The sequence below is a fragment of the Corvus hawaiiensis genome, chromosome 1 (assembly GCF_020740725.1).
Source record: "Corvus hawaiiensis isolate bCorHaw1 chromosome 1, bCorHaw1.pri.cur, whole genome shotgun sequence".
NCBI lineage: Eukaryota > Metazoa > Chordata > Aves > Passeriformes > Corvidae > Corvus > Corvus hawaiiensis.
In genome coordinates this window covers 53,092,642-53,113,297 of record NC_063213.1, presented here as the reverse complement: position 1 = coordinate 53,113,297, position 20,656 = coordinate 53,092,642, and the positions used below count along the sequence as shown (strand labels likewise).

The following is a 20,656-nucleotide window of genomic DNA, read 5'->3' as shown; positions in this document are numbered from 1 at the left end:
GGAAACAGTGCTTTTTTGGTTGTGGTGTGTGAAATAGTTGGCAGAATTAATACAACTTTTGCAAATGACTGGGAATGACTTACATTGTCTTAAATGTCATTGTGGTCTAACCCCTTCTTTGTTTATATTTTTTTCTCAAGTAACTTTTTGAAATTACCATGCAGAAATCACCATTGACCTTTTGAAAAACTGCGACTGAAGAGATCAAATCCAGAACCATGCTAGTTTACTTTATGTGGAGTGGATTTGAACCCTTGCCACTGACCACAGATGCTTTCAGTATTTCATGCTCTTTTCCATGTATTGTTAACATTGTTAACTCCTCTGTATCTTCTTGTGTAAACCAAGAAATTAAATAGGTGACAGTATACACTTTTATCCTCTAGGACCATTTCAGAAAAAGCTCACAAAGAGCATATACTTCTGACTTTTGGGAATCGCCTCTCCTGTTTTGGTCAGTTCACAAGTTCTGGATCAATCATGTTGTATTTTTTTCTTCCAACTGGCAAAGCAAAAGTGCTCCAAGGGAACAGTCAGCCTTCTACTGCTGTCTTTGGATGAACTGGTTTAAAGCATAAACAATGAAACATAACAATGAGGTTTGGTGACAGCCATAGGGCTTTTGGGTTATGTTGGCACCTATTCTGTCCTGTTCAGCACTGTGCTTTCCCACCTGGAAGCTAACGTATCAACTCGTTGCATCTGTTAGTGATGGCAAACAGACTGTTTCCTTTGCAGCTTTGCTTTGCTGCCTTGTTTCCTTTTGCAAACAGTCTGTTTCCTTTCAAAGACTACAGGGTTCATCCTAGACTTTATTTGTTCCTTTATAGATGTCTTTCATTTGTCTCATGTATGGAATTAATTTTTCTGAGAGTATTCAAAATCTTATAGTCAATGCATTATCTAATCTTCTTCATTTTGTGTGTTTCATATTGTTGTCCAGTTGCTTATAAACAAAAATATGAAATGTAAGCATTCACTTCAAGCTTTTCCAGGTTCAAAATGGAGACTTCTACTTCAATCTTTCTTCTTCTCCTACAGTTGGGTTTGAACCCATTGTTGATTACATTTTCCCTCAGCATATTTTCATTCCATTTTGGACAGGGTTTTTTAATGTTCTGATTTTTTTAAAGTGTCTTGAGTTCACCATTTCCTCTCATGCATCACCCCATACCCTCATGTATTTGATCTGTGTCACATTATATCATTTATGATTTCATCATTCATTATTAATTTCTTGTGTCAGTATTCTACTTTTTAGCCATTTAAGTCCTGATTCTTCTAATTCCCTAAGCTAACATGCAAGTTTCCACTCCGTAACAGCAGAATGCTGCACAGCACAGATGGATACTTCTGTGACACAAAACGTGATGGCTGAAAGAAGCCAATTTTTTATTTATCTTTCCCTTGGCTGTGGAAGTGTATGCTCTAGTTCTCCTATTTTTTTTCTTTTTTTTTTTTCCTAGGCTTTCTCTAACATTCTTTCTTAATTGTGTTTCATTACTTGCATTTTATATTATAAAATGAAATGTATTTTATGGGATATTGTAGTAACTGTCAACCTAGATCATTGCAAATTAGATTAGAGAGGAGCAAACCAATGTTGGGTGTTTTGCTACTTCTCTTTCTTTCCAGATTTGATAACTGTTTGCATGTGATGCCTACCACTGCTTCTTTGTAGGGACTCTTGTAATGTTTTGTGGGAATTTTTAAAACAATAGGCAAGAGGTAGGATTTTCTCTTTTGCAACTATTAAATGAAAAATCAGAAGTTAATGAAATAACTGAAATAAGTGAAATGGGGTATACCTTAATAGTGTGGGATGGTTCTCCAACCTCCACAGATGGTAAGCCTTGAAATAAAAAACAAAAAAGGACATTGTTGATCTTTAGGTTTCATTTATTCAGAGCATTGCTCTTTTTAGAGAAAGGGCATTAAAATTGCTATGAAGGCTAAACCTTTGGTGAGATATGGTCAGGAAAAGATGTCTTGCCTTCACCTTGATGATTTCATTGAATCAAATGGCTCAGTTTCTTTACCCAAGGAACATAATTGTACAGGATTTTAAAGAGTTTAATTAGCAGTTTATTTGATGAGGTATGTCTTTCTCCTCAAAATGTTATGCTAAAAGAGACTAATAAGAAGAATTTAATCTATTTTCTCTTTCATAATTTTTAACTTTTTTATCAAAGTGTTTCTTTTGTTCTTGTTTAAAAATATTTCTATTTTATGCTGGAATCTTAATTTTAATTCGTTGACCTTTCTTGGGCTGCTCAGATTATTTTGGGATGCATTGGTATTGAAATAAAATACTCTTTCTCTTTCAGTTCAATGTAAGGTATGTTCTTTGTGATGCAGCAGCTAAATCTTTGGCCTGTTTATTTTAAAAAATAATAGCTTTTAACTGGATTTCCTAATGAAAATAAGTTAGTTGCCCACTACTATAGTAGCATTGCCTTTAGTAACTGGTAGACCCATTATTACAGTATTTGACTGAGAGCTATATATGCCATGGGTAACTAAGTGTTGGAGTATTTATTAGAGCAGCTGAATGGGAAGGATGAGGCCTGAGTACGCAAAAGGTTCTCACTTTAGTTGGGGAACACAGGGAGAACTTTGGAATATGGTGGGAGGTGTGTTTTGGATGCACTAGAGAAGAAGAGGTTAAGAAGTCACTAGAGAAGGGGAGGAATAGAAATATGGTATAGTATCAGGAGGTCAGATTTTACTAATTCGACTGATTTTAGCATCAATTCATTCTTTTATTTGTATTATTTCACTGCCATAATTGTGAAAGGAATGAAATGAAAAACGGAGTTTGCACTTGTTATGAGCTTGGCGTGTTTGTCCGAGTTTTTGGGGCAGCTAAGGTTATACAGAATCAGCCCTTAGCTATAGACATCTGATTTAAATCTTCAGCTGCCTATGTAGTAAACAGAGCTGCATGGTGATTCCACTCTGATGCTGTGGGCTTCAGAGCTCAGTCTCACTCTCAGAGTCTCACTGTTACTAGTAGGGAAGTATCTGAGCACATAGCACACCTTGCCCTTACTGGAGTGCCCACTGAATGAATTCCAAAGCTGTGCAAGCGCACAACTTAGGATGAAACACAGCCAAACACTTGCCAAAGTGGTCATTAAATGTCAACATTTGAAATAATTTTTCACAGAAATCTTTTATTTCTACATGTAGAAAATTTTATAGGTGCATATTTTGAACCACTTTCCATTGTTCAGTACTCTTTAAAAAATTATTATTCTTGTCCTAAAGTGTCACCTTGTCACAGTTGCTGTGTATGGGTTGCATCTCTCTTATCCATACCTTGCTCTGTTTTGATCTGGACTGAGTTGTCCATCCCAAATGGCAGAAGTTTTACAGCATTTCTACCGTCTGCAGTAAAATAAAAAAGCTGCTGGGACAGCAGTGGCATTAATTGGGATTTTGCTTGAGTGCTGATAACATGTCTTTGCTTCCCTGACTTACTGTTCGAACACTTTGGAAATGCAGGGACAAATTTCTCAAAACTGTCTTGCTCCATTTTATGTTACAGGGAAATCCTCAACTGAAGGTATCTCTGTAGTATTGAATTGCCAGGTATTTCGAGTAAAAAAAATCACTGTTTTTATATGCATCTTTTATGGGATTAGCATAATAAGTTTTGAATATGAACAAGTTTATCTCAGTTGTAATATATGCCATTTAATAACAAGGTTCCTTTAGCTACTTTTAAATACCAAATCTTAAATTTTAAATTGTTTACGGAGAGTACATGCAGCTCTAATATTTTATATTTTTAATCTCTGATGTTTTCATTCTGAGCCTGCTAATGACAGAAATTATTCAAAGCAATTTAAAATGCAGTACTTTGAGGCAAACAGCAGTGAATAATATTGAACATAGTAATCCAGATTTACCTGATTATTTCCAGTTAACCTGTAAGGTAACTTTATTGACAACATATGTAAAATGACAAATGTCAAATTACTGGAGGGCTGTTGCTGAAAATCAAAGAATATTCAATTTTCAGTTGCAAATTTGATCTTATTTTCCGTGTTGAATGCTGGCAATAGTAAAATGATCTGAGCAGAAACATTGCAAATATATTTAACTGTGGAGGTCTCTTTGGAAAAAAAAGTGTAAAATTGTTATTTTCAAAGCATATAAAATATCCTACAAGTATGTGTGCTAAAGGTGTTGATTTTAATGTTTGTTTTCTAGTGATTATCGAACAAACTCAAGTATGTTTGAAGATTTAGAAAGCTAACGAAATGATCATGAAAGTGTAATTTAGTGTGACATTCCTGGTCATATACATAACACTTTATACAGCACTTTATACAGGTCAAAACCAATATTTTCTTGGCAAAAGTGACTAAATTATTTATAAATCTTACATCTCCATTTTGCTGAAGTTTAAATATGTTTCATTATTCCTTAAAATGGAGTTATTAACTTGTAATACTTTCTATTTAGAGTCAAAAGTAATGTCTTTGTTGCCTAGATGTCCAAATTATGTATCAGTTTTCAAGATAGCATTACTCTGATGTTACAAGGCCTACGCTCTTTTCTCTTGCTGCTTAAACATGAAGAGCGAGGACCGTAACACTGCCTTTATTGGCAGTGCACCATTATACCTACTTCTTTATAATCTGTACACAGCTGCATTCAGGAGGGCCTACACAACTTAAAATTATTTAACTTTGTAAATGTTCTTAGGACTAATTCCAGAGGCTGAAAGTAGTAAAATTGGCAGTCAGTATGCTGGTGTCTGATCAAACTTTTCTTTTGTCTCGTTTTAATTTGCAGTGACCTTGGATTGTTTAACATGTAGTTGACATGTAGCCCATGTTACATTAATACCTCTAATATTACACTGATAAATTCAGTTACCTGTAGTAAATCACTTTTTCCAGATTTGGGCACTTGGGTGTCTACTGTGTGGCTTGTGGAATGTAGCACACCTCAATTATTAAATGTACAGTAAATATTGGTATGTATTAAATAGATAAGGTTTTACATTTTTTAATAAATCACCCTTAGGGAAATGTGAAAGAGAATCCGAATGGTAATTAAAGTATTTTAAAGAGCCATGAAGTAGACTAGCATTTTCCATTCAACTACATTCATTGCTAGTGTAGTGTTAACTCTTGTCTAAAAAAGGGAAGTCTTCCCAAACAGAGCATTTTTAACGTATACAGATCAAAATCTGCATAAGTATAAAGTTGTAGATGTGTTGAAGTGGCAGGTTTATTTGCAGTGTAGCTGTATTTAAATCTGTAAAACTGTTTAAAATAGGGAACTGTCTTGAATTTGAAGCTAGTATAAATCACCTTCAAAGAGGACCCAAGCAGGAGAAGCATGATATTATTAGCTTCTTTGCAATTGGGTTTATGACTGCTTGTGCTTCTAAACTGGTCTAAGATTTTTCTGATGAGCTGGTTTTTTTTACTTTTTCTGAAGTGAACACCAGCTGCTTCAAAAATTTTTAAGAAATCATAAAGTAGTCAGTGCTTTCCTTTATCATATGATAAATTACTTCCTACTGTGATGATTTCCTCCCAGAAAAACAAGCATTTTCATGATTTTTTAATATATTTTTGTTATTAATGTCAGTATGTCTGACATTTTGGGTTACTGGAATAGTCTCTGATGTTTCTTACTTCCTTCCACATCCCTTCTAATATACTTCCCTTATTAAACCAGAAGGAAAGTGCGATACTGTCAGCTTGTGGCACTCATATAACATAATGCTGCTGTTTTAAAGATAAAATGTAGTGACTGAACCTGAACTCAGTCAAGTTGTGTGTAGCAACTTAAGAGATGCTTGTAAACCCTTGGTACTTGCTGTTAGAGTCTGTGGACACCTCTTGTCCTCCACGCTGTTGGTATTTATATTTTTTTATATTTTTTTTGCCATCTGAAATACTGAAATAATTTCTGCTTTTTGTGTAGAATCATCAGAAACATCTATTGTGTACCAGTCATATGTTGGTATATGCTACAGCTTTATAAACATTTGCCATATACCCATTATAGTAAGCTCCAGTTTGAAAGCTTTAATTCTTGTTACTCCTCAAAATCTATGAGTTTTCTGTTTCGATAAAATTTTTAATTTTGATTTTTTTTTAATCTTATCACTTGGCTTACAAACAGAGCACATTTTACTGCTCAATGAATTTATTTTAATTCACTGGTCATATCAATTTTCAAATTACTAGTTTTGGGAAGTTTGTGCAAAGTCTGTAAGATATTTGTAATTCTAGTGGCAATCTTTTTAAGAACAAGACTTAGCATGCTCAAGTGTTTATATTTACTTTCTGGCTAATTCTATAGATTTATATCCAGAATGTGATTAGTGTAGTTGTTTGGCAATCGTTCTGTCGGTGATGCTTTAAATTATTTCTTGCAGTATGTTTTTGTTGTTGTTAGGAGTAATAAGTAAATAGCAATACCATTCTGTTGCCTAACACTGAATTTTAAATATATTCTCTTCTAGAGAACTAGAGGACGAAAACGAAGCTTTGTGCCTGAAGAAGAAAAACCTGAGGTTGGAATATAGTGTTTTGTTGTTTGTTTTTTTAACAGTTTCACAAAAAATTAAACTTTGGGCTGAAGTGTTACTTCCAAGCCATAATTGAAAATATTTGCTTTCCTTCCCTCCTTTCCCCCCATTCCTTTCTTTTTGCCTTGTGCTGTGACAGGAGCGTATTCCCAGAGAAAGAAGGCAACGGCAGTCTGTGCTGCAAAAGAAGCCCAAGTCAGAGGATTTAAGGACTGAGTGTGCTACCTGCAAAGGCACTGGAGACAATGAAAATCTAGTCAGGTAGGTTTGATACTCTGACCTTACGAGGAGTTAAAGTCCCATCTTTATCACTCTGTCATGATTAAAATGAAGAAAGTGAATTTTTTAAAAACAAAATAAATTTCCTCTCCTTATCTAGGGGAAACATTGCATCAGAAATACTGACTAGATTCACTTATTGATCTGCCAAAAATATTTATATTTTAAATAACCAAGATAATCTGTTTTTCTAACACAGGAGAATTAACTTTTTCCCATCAGGGTGAATTGTCAATGTTTTAGAGCAGGTCAGAATGGTAAACCAGCATTTTAATGATATTAAAGCTACATGAGCATCCTAAAAGTAATTGAATTAAAATAATCAACAATTTTATGAGCTGAAATGTGGATTATGAGGAATTTAAGTTTTTAAAAAGGTATTAATGCTACCTCCATTAATGCAGATCATGAAAGGGTTGGATAATCATGTTTCTTATCTGAAACAGAAATAAAAAAAAGACCGTTGAATGATATTTTAGTAGGTGCAGAAATCTAATTAAAGTATAGAACAGCTGCTATTAAATAGCTACCATTGACCGCAACTTCTGCCGATTTTGACTTTATAGCTCACATTGTAGCCTCTTTACAAAGCTGTAGAAACTGTTTGCAATTCTTGAAAGAAGAATCATGGACCTTATCAATCAGAAGGTGGATTTTAATTGAATCTACAGAGATTTCATTAAAATGATCTGATAAGTTCAGATTAAAAGAAGTGTGTTGTATTTAGGTCCTGTACGTTTCGACCAGATTTTTCTAGACAAGTTCTTCTCTTTAGGTCACATATAATTGTTGCTTTTAACTGGAAGGATTACTCCAAAATAAGTATTTTAGTTTATTTCTGGGAGTCAGAGTTATGAGGGAAGTCAGAATCACTGATGACATAGGCAAGCAACACATAGGCAAGAATCAGGATGTGTCACAGGTACAGATACAGTCTTGTACATACTCAGAATAGCTGGTTTTAGTATCAATCACAGCATATGATTTCCATAGAAGTTGATAAAATTTCAAGGTTGTGTGCCAGAGTGCAGTTGTATTTCCAAATTGGAGGCAGAGTGCCTGTTACAAGCTCATCAGTAACTGTGTGACTCTCATATATAGACAAGCTGCTACTGCTGGGTAATCCTAGATCCTACTCAGAACCAGACTGTGAAATAGAGGGGGGCGTTACAGGGATTGCTCGTGCAGTTACACTGATGAGAACTGGTGGCAGCAGGTTTTTATCTGCCCATGACAAGATAAAGGGCTTTCTTAAGCCCTATAGTTTGCAAGAAATAAAAGATGCAGGAAGGCTATTTTGTGGTGGGAAGGAATCCTGGTAAAACATATACTGTGCTTTACTGTGAAAAAGGCAGTGAATTAGTTTTTTTCTTCAGGCTTTTTCTAGAAGTCTTAAATACCACATTGGAGGACATAAAGGATAAGATGAGGAAATGCCATGAGGAGCTGTATATTTAAGTTGCAGTTAAAAAATAATGGTAGAAAATTAGTGTTATGTTTTGTTTACTACAGGAAAAGATTTTAGTAGTGATTTAGATGGGCCAAAAATAAACATATTACATCCAAAAATCCAACAGGTTCTCTTAAAAATCATCCTCATAATTAGGCCAAGAACAGTACTCCTGCATAGGAGAAGGATTTTGTTATGTTCTAATCCTTTGTTCGTAATTTTCTGAAAAATATTTCCTTAAATCTTATTTTCCATATTACTTTTTAAAAAATATTTAAATTTATAACTTGCTATTCTTCAGATAATTCCTATAAATAGCTTCAACTTTATCCGGTTTAGATTACCACTGTTTCTAAAGAGCTGTGGAGGCTTACTTTTGATAATTACTAAATTGTGGTAACTCTGCAGCCTAAGATGTGTAGGGGAGTGATTCACAGAGTGTTCTATGTCAGAGAAAGTTTTCAGAAGCTTATTTTCTTTTGTGTTGTCACAAAGTGGTAGAAGTGACCCTCTGCCTGCCCTGTTGCTTTCTTCTCCCTGTACCATCATGCAGGAATCCTTTGTGGTGGTAGAAATAGTGTTTTAAATGCAAGGTTGTAGGGTTCCTTGCAAGCAAGATATGTTTAGGAGGGAAAACAAAGTATATGTCTTGGGGTGACCGCCCAAACTGGAACAGTATACAAAGTATTTTTTCAATATCTGTTTGTTTGGTACTATCTGTTAGTAAAGCCCAAAATTTCTCAGATCTTTTTTAATGTCTTTGGTCTTCACGAAAATTCCTGGATTTAATTTTCCGCCTTGCCAACCCATCTGTAACTAAGAAAAGGGCGGTTGTGGTGATGTTATACAAGAGATTTTTCTGACTAGAGAAGTTCATCACTAAGTTAAATAGAAATATGTAACTGGTGAAACCGCAGATTTAAGGAATAATTTTGAAGGGCCTTCTGTCTTTTTCTGCCATGTTACCACAGACAGGGCTAGTTACATGATACTTGGACAAGCTGCTTTTAAAAATTGTAAGTTTTTCTAAAATTTATTTGGCCCTGACTCCAGAGTTGCTATCTGAGTAAGAATTAGAGGAAGATAAGCAATTTTTTCCTATTTCAAATAGTGCAGCAGAAATTCATAATTTATAATAGTAATCTATTTAGCAATGAATCTGGAGCAAAAAAAGTATAATTTAACTAGTTATTACTGTGACTATTGGAATGGTTTTTTTTTAGTCTCCATTTTAGCTGCTTCTGGGTAGCATTGGATGGTTAAGGGATTATTTGTTATATGTTCAGTGGCTTTACTTAACCTGTTGTTCATATGGTTTAAAATCAGTAAATGACTATGGAAGGATTTTTCATTAAAAAGCACATTTCATTCTGATGAATTGTAATACTTTACTGACTGAACTATGCCTTAGTGACTGTAGTAACAAAAATTAGGATATCTTTAATTATTAGCTTTTGTCTAAAACTTACTGACATGTTGCTTTTATGTATGCTAATAGTTTGCCATATGTATGTATTACAGACATGTCAAGATAGTGCTTATTTAATCAGGGATGTCAGATAATATAGCTAGGCTCTTTCAGTATAGTAGCATGCACTAGAACTGAAAGTTCAGATTTTGTGGTTTTGTCCGCTAGAAAAGATCAGTCTTGTGATCCTTATGTGATGGCTTTTTTTTTTTTTTTAAGAAATTACAGTGAATTTATTTTATAAATTCTTCTATACATGTCTGTGTACATTCTGTTGAACTAATTAATTCTGCAATTTTTACCATTTACAAGAAGAGTGAGTGGCACAGTCAAGATTTACAGATCTAACAGTGAAAAGTTAATTGAAACCATGTACTCAAATGAGGCAAAGTTGGATCTGTAACTGTCATTATAAATAAGTGAGAAAGCTATAGCTGTAATTAGAGAAAAGTGTGGATTTTGAGTATCTTTTACTCAAATGACCTGTCACTGAGTTTTGAGAGAAATAGTAATAAAAGATGGAGTTTTTAAAATATTTTGTATTTGACACAGATAGGTTTGATATAGGGCATGAAGACAGAGAACTTTTTAAAAAGAGAGAGGAGTTAAAAGAGCTATACTGTGTGCTTGAAACTAAAGTATTGTGAAACCAGAGGGTACCTATAAAAATATACTGCTCAGTCTTAACCAGTTATCAAATATTGGCAACATTTGCATGAAATTAAAGACATACATTGAAATACGGGAGTTTCTAAAGCTTGATGTGAAAGGTGAATTTTCTAAGAAACTCAGAAAATAATTTTAAAGGTTTTGTTTGTTTTTAGAGCTGACCTCTGCTGTATGTTTCAGAAAGAATTCAGATGCGATGCTTTTCTTTTCATTTTGTGAATCTTTTGAAGTCATATATAGTTTAGACATTTAATAGGTTTCCTGAGTGCTTAATTACAGTCTCACATGAATTGCCTAGAAGTATAGATCTTGCAGAGGAATTGCTTGATTCATAAGTACCTCCTGTTTTGGTTTTTTGGGGTTTTTTTAATGCGGCTGTAATTCACTCATGCAGATCTTTAAAAATAGCTCCCCAATAATTCTCTTTAGAACATCCCAATATTTAGTAGAAACATGGATAAAGAAATGTCTTTCCAGTGGCTGAATATGTAATAGGTAAAACCTGCCCTCCATATTGTAGCACTGTACAGATGACTGCTTCTAGCACAATATTACTGTATAATCTGCTTTAGTAATATAAAAAATTAAGATGAATTAAAGTAGTTTTAATATATAGAACAGTTCTTTAAAGAAGAATACAAAAGCTAATCCAGTTCAAAAACTTTCAAGGGAAGATTTCTAAATGACTTCCCTTCTAAAGAAGTGGTCTCAAAAATAATCCAGTTTTCAACTGCTGCTATTAAAAAAAAGAATTAAGTATAGCTTCTATTGTTGGCTTTAAGATGTGCTTGGGTAATATTTTGGAATGTAGTGAATTAGATAAAACTGGCATCTCAACAGTAGATTTTGAGAAAAGCTGAATAGAATTTAAGTATCATTCTTGTATGGGCCAAAACCAGGTTAAAGAAATCTCTGTAAAACACTTGATTTCTTCATCCAACAATTTAGAGCAAGCATACAGTACATTCTTTTGTAGTTTTATGTATTGAGTTTTTCTGCTGTATTGTCAGTTAAGTTAGAATTTTCCATTGCATTTGATTTGCAGTAACTGAGGCAAAATTGTGACTTCAGCATTACAGAGAGGGTAAAAAATATGAAGGTCATGTATTTGAAAGAATAGAGAATAGAATTTGTCAAAAGCATTGATTTGAATGCTGGTTATAAAGTATTCAAAAAACATAGATCTGCAAAGCAAATTATTAAGCATGTAAGTAGTATTTGTTTTAATGGATATATTTACTAGGAAATAAGCTAAATGTAAAAGTACTTATTTTTCCCAATATACTCTCTCACTTTTCAAGCAAGTCTAATGTGCTGCACGTACAGTCACTCTATCAAGGCAGGGAAGGTGAGGAGTAGGAAAGGAGAAATAATAAAATATATGCAGTGTCATATTTACTAAACGAAGAAGTGATTGAGTAAAATTAACTATAAGGTTGGCTATAGTATGAGTTATCCAAGCATACTGTAACTGAAAATCTTCAAGAGGTGTGCAGCATCTGTGATTCTGGTGCTACAAACGTATGTATCAAGTTTAGGATGATAATTTATACTGTATAAAAGATTGCATGCTTAGCTGCACACAGTGGTCAGCTTTAATTCTGCTTTTGACAGAAAGTGTGTTCTAGACAGTCTCTTTTGAATCCTCTGGAGTTCTTCCCTCCAAAAATGTCTCTCACCAGATTTCCTTAATTGTATTTGTCTTGTATAGGTTTACCTTTGCATTTTTATTTCTTAAATTTCCATGCAAAGGGGCATGCCAAACTTCAAGTAAAGGATTTCTTCCTTATTTGTTTAGCTGTTAGTTTTGAATCTCTTCATGAGCCGAAGTTTATTCCAGAACAAGTACATTAATTATTCATTACTTTAAATGCACTGCAACAAAATTCACAGTCTGTCAGAGTGATTGAAAGCCTGTTAGTTACCATAGAAGTTCAAGACCACTAATGTAGGGATTAATCACAAGGAAAATGTTAGTTAAGCCACAATTTGCAGCAATCTTGTGTGTTACAGCGGATTAAAAATGCATTATTTTATTGGAATGAACTAAGAGAATGAAAGGAAATGTAACATTCAGTTGTGTAGTTTATTTCTGCTATAAAATTTACAGGGATTAAATCTGTGAGTTAAGTTTTCTAATTGCTTGAGTTACCTGTTAGATCATTTTTTGCATAATTCTTTATTGTATTGCCTTCTGAAAAGTGTTTCTTTTTTATTCTAGATTTCAGGATAGTACGTATGATGACAAATGCGCATTTTCATCACAGAGGCCTTTATTCAAACTGAATTTGCACTGCATTTTACTTTCTGTAAATTCATATGCTAGGGCAGACATTACAAAAAAACCTGTAGGCATTGTGCAGCTCTCTTGCCAAGTACCTAGGAGTCAGGCATAGGTCTGGTAATAAGAATTACACTGCTGTCATTCAGGGCTTCTCTAGAAGCAGACTGCTCGGTGCGTTTGGATTTGGGCTTCCAGCTACCTGAAGCTGCTCATGCCTGGAACATTTGCTAAAAGTGCATGGCAGACCCTTGGGTTTTCTGTTAATTAGGCATCAATCTATTTACCTGGTACCTAGTGGATTTCTTCAGTAGACTTGTCTGTTATTTTCCTGGAATGAGACAGCAAAATGGGAATTGAAGCCCAGGTTACCTTTCTCAGTTGACTGTTTTGCTGCTTTATTTTGGGGAAATTTAAACCATCTAAATAATAGAAGCTCAGATCGTTGGCTACTGATTTTGTGTTCCATCTCTGGTTTGATTCTTGATAATGTGTAGTCTTGAAGGAACTATCTTAGGGGTAGTCTATATAGGAGTGGCCCAAAACTGAAATTTTGGAGGTATTTCCATGTTTAAAAGACTTTTTTACCATTCAATTCTGTTACCAGAATTAAGAAATTCAGGCTGAAAAACATGTACAGGACAATCTGATGTAATTTTTCTGTAAAGTTTAACATTGAGCCTTCGTTTTGCAAAAGAGAGCAAAACTGCATGAGAAATTATCTGGCCTACTGTGCTTTCTGATCAAACGCAGGAATGGCAAAGCATGATTCCCCCTGCACGCTCCACAAAAATGTTTCTTTGATTTTTTGGGGGTTATTTAATGACATTTCCTATTAATACACTGGGAAGAAGTATGCATCCTTAAAGTACCTAGAATAGAGGAAAAATGCATATTTGTCTGTCTTCAATGTTACGGAAGTACTAAAACCCTGTTGGAGTATTATTGTGATAGTTGATGAGGTTTGTTAGTGTTCCTCTTACAAGTGAATAGGGGAGAGCAGTGCAAGCATTCCCCAATTGTTTTTCTTCACATTATTTTTTGGGCTGTTTAGTGACCTGTCAGTCAAACCTTCTTGAAGTTCATACTGGGCTTTAATCTGTAGAAGCTTAGTGAACAGTAGAAGTTTATACTCTTCATTAGTTGTCAGAAGTTCTTAGTATTGATATTTGAAGTATGCTGATCCAAAAAGCTTCTGTAGCAGTGTCATGAACTTCAGAAATAGGCAACAAGATAACCACTCGTAAATAAGAGGATCTTTCTATGGGGTTACTTTGTTTTCCACTAACAAGAAATATTTTGCCATTTTTTTATTACTGAATTTTTAATATATAGTTTTCCCTTTTTCCCCTTCAGTTACAGCTGCTTGATCAAGTCTGTGCTGCAATCGTGGGTTTGTAAATAACAGCTTGAAACTGTATTTCGCAGCTGTAATCTGTTCTCTGGACAGCTATGTATCTCAGAATTTATTTATGATTTTTCTGATTGCCCTAGGAAATATATGTATCAGAGACCTTTGCTCCTTTTTTTGTATTCTATAACTACTAGGATTTATAATAATTTATAAAATGAAAAAATATGATATAGAGGTTCTTTGCTATAAGTAGTGAGTGGCCTCTTTAGATAAAGCAGTCACTGAATGAGGTGCTCCCTTGGAAGATTAAAAGTATTTAATGAAACAAGATGCAGATCTTGAAATTGCAGTTTGTGATGGAAGACGGGAGACTCATGACATAGCAAATTATTTCTCAGTCTGGTTACCAGTAATAGGCTATGACTGCAAAAATATCATAGGAATGGAGTCAGTAGCTTATTTTTTTTGTGGACATTCTTGAGATTTTTTTCTTACATCAAATTGCATCAAATAATTCAATTCAGTTGGCATTTGAATGTGTCACTTACTCCTTCATTCGGGCCAAGCTGGTTCAGTCACTTTGAGTGCAGCGAGCTTATCACATCAGAAAATTTCATAGTACTGCACACTCAGAAAGCAAATGTCAAATTCATTACCAATTCAGTTGTTTTGCATTGTTAAGCTGAGCCATTGCTACATGGGCCACAAGACTGAAATTTATAGTTATGAAATTTATGACCTGAGAATGTTCATGTCCAGGTATTAAAATGATGTGATAGAAGACCACAGCAGTCGTCAATAACCATTTAAATGCTATGTTGCAGCATCAGTTTTGACTTGTCACAATTAGTGTCAAGTGCACATCTGTGCAGTCAGTTTTCTGAATTAAATCTCTCTTCATAGAACTGTAGTGTGAGTTATGGGCTATTTGAATAAGAAATCTTAGTATGTAGAAGGGTGATGCTTACTGTTCCACATGCATTTTTTCTCATTTTTGTTACTACTGCCCAATACTTTTAAAAGTCTTTGATCTGTAGTTAGTTAATCTGTGTGGGGTTTTGGTAGGTAATCTGAAGTTTGGGTGCAAAACTTCATCTACACTATTCAAAACTAATTTTGTCTTGGAACAGTGTGAGAGTATGGGGTTTGTGTGTTTTGGGATTTTTTGCATTACCAAAGAAGCTTGTACATGAAAAGCAGCTAGAGATGCAATGAGCTTAAGGACATTGAGTCACTTTTCTCAGCATTGACCAGACTTATTCTTCACATTATTAAAATGGTATATAATACCATTATATAGTATTAATTGCACTAATGGCATTAATTTCATTAATAAATAAATGGAGCAAAGTTGCATGCAAGTTTTTGCTAATTTGGCTCTAAATCAAGAATTTTGCATACAGTATTATTCCCTGAGAGGCTGTAGATAATCTACATGTATTTGGGATATTATTGTTCTTTTTAGCTTAATTGTGCTATAGGCTGAGTGATAGGCAAAGCTTCTTACTGGAGAACATACTTTTAAACAGATAAAAAAACTAAAAAGAACAATAAAAAAAAACATTTAATTGTAATGCTTCTTCAGCGTTACAATGTATTTGGTAAACATTGCTTTTTTGGCAGTTTATCTAAGAATAGAAGTCAGGTTTTAATATTGAACTTTATTTTGAAGTAGTTGAAATAATTTGCATGTAATCACATCTAAATGGACAATTTGAGAATTGTGACATTAATATCAATCTTCTTATAAAATATCTTTGTTTTTTGGGAAAAAGAATAGAATTGTAGGGTTTATTTCCTGTACTTCAGCATGATTTTGATGTCGACTAGATTTGGTCTACTTGTCTTACTGTAGTTCCCTGCTAGTGTGGTCATTGCAATTACAGATCGAATAATCTAGACTAATGTCTATTACAAAAGTAATATTTTTCTGCATGCAGAATTTAGGAATTTGTAAAATAGAGTTACATATTTTTCATTTATTTTTCTGCCTTGTTATTAGTTTTCTTCCTTTCTTTTGCACAATTTTGAATTTTTTGATTTTTTTTTTTTTCCAAATAATTTTTGGTTTTTTTCATCTGTGCCATATCCAAGGGTTGGATTCAGATTTTGCTGATTGCCTTGCTGATTGTAAAACTGGATTGCCTTTACAACGGCTGAGACTATTAGTATTACTTCCACTTTGTGTCATTGCTTAACATTCTCATCTCAGTGAAATTAAATTTTTGTGTCTGATTTGCTTCAAGCCACTTAAAATGCCAAAGACAAGATTCTGTATTAGGACAGGAATTCAGTATCACTGAATGTTCCAGGTAGGACTTCAATACTTTGTAACAACCTCATTCTTCTTCTTGAGATTTTTTCTGAACATTTACCCTTGAATGGATTTTTAAGTTATAAAGTTACAAATAAATATTTAAGCCTATCTCCGATTTAATCTTGAAAAAGGCCTAATAAATTTGCTTAGTTCTGAGAGGAAAGGATGTGGAAAGGATATGCAAGAAAAAAAAAAGAAAAAAGGAAAAGCTTATGTTTTCTTCAAGAATATCAAAAAACTCTTAGCGAAGACTAGTATGTTTCTCTCTTCTTTTTCATATTGGTGGTTGTAACAATGCAAAGGTCGAGCGTAAATTAATGTGCAGCGTGCTTTGATTAACTAGCTGAATTTGGCCCATTCCCTCCTGCTCCTCTCCTTACCCAACTGTCAGTTAAACTAAATACAGCAGTGTTACTGTACTGCATGGGCACTTACTGCTTAGGAACACTAAATCCCTCTAATTCTGGCTTTGACATCGGATGTGATGTTGTATTAGGGAAATAGTCAGGAAAGTGTAAACTGACATTGGAATATGATGTGGTAACTGACTTTTACCATTGCACATAAACAGAGCAATTATTCTAAATCATAGCATCACTTTCAGATGGATAACCACTAAAATCACTGCACTGTGGTTTCCTGAAAATGCCACAATCCTTCAACTGCCAAATTAAGCCCAGGGAGAGCAACCATCGGTTGTGCCTGCACAGTTATGTAGAGGGATGAGTCCTGAACCAAATGAAAAGATGTTCTGGAAGAACAGTAACATTTCCCGTGATGTGCACATTTTCCATTACGTTTCTGACACAAAATGCTGTGAAATGATTTAATGTTGACATTTTGTTTTGCTGACTTTTTCATTTCTTATTAAAAACAAAACAAAAGTTAGGTTAGGAAGGTTGGGGGAGGGTGGCCAAGCATTTGAATTCTAATACAGAAATCTCTGCTTTAAGTGAAAACTGAAGCCATTCTAAATATACATTGTTTCTGACATTTGATTGTACAGATTTTGGGGGAAAAGAAATGCACATATCTCCAGCATCAATATTGAACATCTTGCTCTGTAAGGTTAACTTACGTTGCTGCTGTGCAGTAATTACGTACAAAGTATGATAATTCAGTAAAGTATCCTTTCTAATTAACAATCACAGAAACCTTACACATCAGCTATACAACACAGCACATGCAGTACACTTACTTCTGCTTGTCATTTTTGATGTATATTGCTAGAAGTGATTGTAGAAGGGAGCAAACCATGAGCAGACATGATACAATGAAAGGTCAGCACTTGTCACTTGGAAAAGGATAAAATTTTAAGGAGTGAGGAAACAGAAAGTGGCTCTCCATTCATGCTGTACGGGAGCTTGTCTGTATCTAAAGTAATGCATGTAAGAATACTTGGACAGAAGAATTACTTAAGTGTAAGTCTAAAGTGTAGTTCATGCATCCTTTGGCAGCTTTCAATTTTGTGTTTCAGAACTGATGAAAAGCTTTGCTTGTTTCTAGCACAGTATACAATTTTATCTTTGAAAAACACAGTTCTTGCTTTTGTTTTCTTAAGGATGTGTGAACTTTTCTTGGCACCTCATCTATTTTATCCTTCTCTCATCCAATTTCAATGTGTTGGATGATGGTTGTTGTCATTGTAAGTTATTCTGTTTCCCTCGGGGGGATCTAAATATGAATAAAATATTTTACTTTGCAGTCACTGAAAATAAACATAGAATTTTGGTTACACAGTAACTTACTTGAAAGAAAATGTATGTGTTGGAATATGTTTTGTCACATTATTTAATGGTTGACCAAAAAGGCATGCTGGCTTTGACAAATTCAAAATAATCTTAACTTCTGGGAAGAGGACCTTGGTTTATTGTAATTTAAATATTTGTAGCTAAATGTGAAACACTAGCAACTAACTCTCTCATTTTCCTGAAAACTAATGCGTAAAATTGAGTTTTAAAAGTTGGGTGTGTCTTGGAAAAACTGTGTGGCATCTGAGAGCTTCAGGACTTTATAAAAGTTTCAGCATCCTACATATGCTAAACCAGTTTGGAGGAGGTATCTTTGTTTTAGAGAGGAAGCCGAAATGGCAGTGATAGCTAAAGGTGAAAATGGTACCAATAATTAAAAGTCGAAGAATCACTCAGTTTTAGTGTGAGAGGATTGAAGTAAAACCAGTATAATTCAGTGATAGTGGTGGACTGGTAGTTAAATTATTAAATTCTAAAAAATAATGTTGTAATAAAGACTAAAATAATTGCAAACATCCTTATGGCAGTAAGCTAAACAATAGAATTTGTTGGCATTTATTTGACCATAATATGTAAACAATAATTTCAGAGCTGTTTTGTACAAAGGACTATTAAAAAGGAAGTAGATGTTATGAAATTGTTCTGGCAGCTTTTAGCTATTTGCTAACAATTTAATACAGCAATAAAAGCTAGTGATAGCAGCACCAAAATTGCATAGCAGAAACTTGATTATAATTTGGTAAGAAAATATTGTATGGATTAAAGTGCTCGCTTCAGTGTAAACTGTGGCCAGGGTTTATCCTTGGGTTTAAAAATCTCATAAATTTGAATAGCTTTTTAAAGTGTTCTTGTCACTAAAAGTCAGAGACAAATTATGCCTGGTGCTGATGTTGCTGCCTAGGGAAATAGAGGAGAGGAGTTAAATCTTCTATTCTTTAAGTATCCCTGTGTTAAGCCTTCCCAGGACTCAAAATGGAAGTCTCTTTGGACCTTGAGATACGGACTTCCTATTTAAGTATTCCCACCTCTGTTCAATAAGATCCACGTGAATAAAACTTAAAAGATAATGGGACTCATGCCTGCATTTTTGCATCTAACTGAGAGCATGCTCATTAGCACAACCAAGTGTGAGCACAGACTTCTGGCTTATGCCTGGAGAAAGGCAAATGAAATAAAAAATTTAATCTCTGAACTCTGTCTTTATGAAATTGTGAAGTCCATTGTAATTGTGAATTTGACTCTCATTTCCTTTGTAGGGTTATTTTTGAGGGAGCAGAATCTATACATTTCTAAGTTTTCTGTCCTTTAACTTGTATAGAAACTCTGACTACACGAGGAGGTTTGTGGAAGAATTTTCTGGAAGTGAAGTGTGCTTTATAAATGCTTATTGAACTTGACACTAAGTAGATGGAACAGAATATATAGCTGGTTTAATTGTCACAAATCTGTGCAAGTCCAGAGAAATTCTTATTTGAGAACATCAACTGGTTTTGAGACGTTTAGGATATTTAAATTATATTTCTATTTGAATTATTTATATTTCTTAAAGTAATCTGAGTAAAAGGTGAAAATATGGAAATGCTGCTGAAGACAGAGCTTCTGGGAAAGTGAGAAAAGGAAATGACACAAAAGAAGGGCTAAGTAGGCAGATAGTAGTGAGTAATGAATAGAGGAGAAACCAGTTTTCAAATTCTGTAAACCCTGAAGTAGTGAATAAAGATCTGAAATTTCACATGAAAGCTAGAAGGGATCCAGTCTACACACTGCTGGGGACAGCTTCCTGGCAGTGAATGTTCTGTGTTAACATTTCATGATGCAAGAATTGAGAAGAGAAAAAAATAAGTTACTTGAGAATATGCAAAATGTGACCAAAAAAATCAGACTGGAAAAATAATAGTTGATTTTTGAAGATATTCATAAGGAATAACGAACAGGATTCAGTCACAGCATGAGAAATTGTGACAAGGATTACCTTATTTATTGAGCTGTTTGCTTCAGAATTGAAGACCATTTCTTAATAAATGCAGAAGAGAGGAACTTTTAGATTTTTTTTCCCTTGATGAAACCTGTAGCTGCCACAGCATAAGAGTTTATGAAAGGATGTTAAGAAAAGCACTTGAGGAAAAAATACTTAAAATGACCTCTTTAGAAAGAAAATGTAATATCATTTAAGATTTTAAGTTTGCATGAGTAAAATCAGTAGTGCTAGCTTTAGTAGTCCTATTGAGTGATGTGAACAGTAATATTTATTTGAAGTTTCTCTACATTTTGGAGAGAATGTGCAACTATGGGTATGTAAAAACTGCAAAAGCAGCAGTTTAATATCTGAAAACACAGAGCAAATGAAAAGAGGAAAAATAAAAGTGTTACTTTGTCATAGCAAAAATTGTTTAAATTTACATAAAAACAGCCTGTCTGCTGGTACCTACTGACAGTTCTTTTAATAACACTTGCTGTGAAAAAGAGATAAGAAAACCAGTGGACTTTTAAAACTCTAGTGGTAATCTTAGTTTTTCACATTAAAG

General features: G+C 34.1%; 1 protein-coding gene across 4 annotated transcripts in view; it reads left to right on the top strand.

The window, feature by feature from the left end:
• The window catches only part of PHF14 (PHD finger protein 14), a 164,097-nt gene that overhangs the window by 63,257 nt on the left and 80,184 nt on the right, over positions 1-20,656 (top strand). For all 4 annotated transcript variants that reach the window (XM_048304706.1, XM_048304686.1, XM_048304696.1 and 1 more), the window contains exons 15-16: positions 6,497-6,547; positions 6,702-6,823. In XM_048304706.1, coding sequence (XP_048160663.1) covers positions 6,497-6,547; positions 6,702-6,823 — 173 coding nt within the window. The remainder of the gene's footprint in view (positions 1-6,496; positions 6,548-6,701; positions 6,824-20,656) is intronic.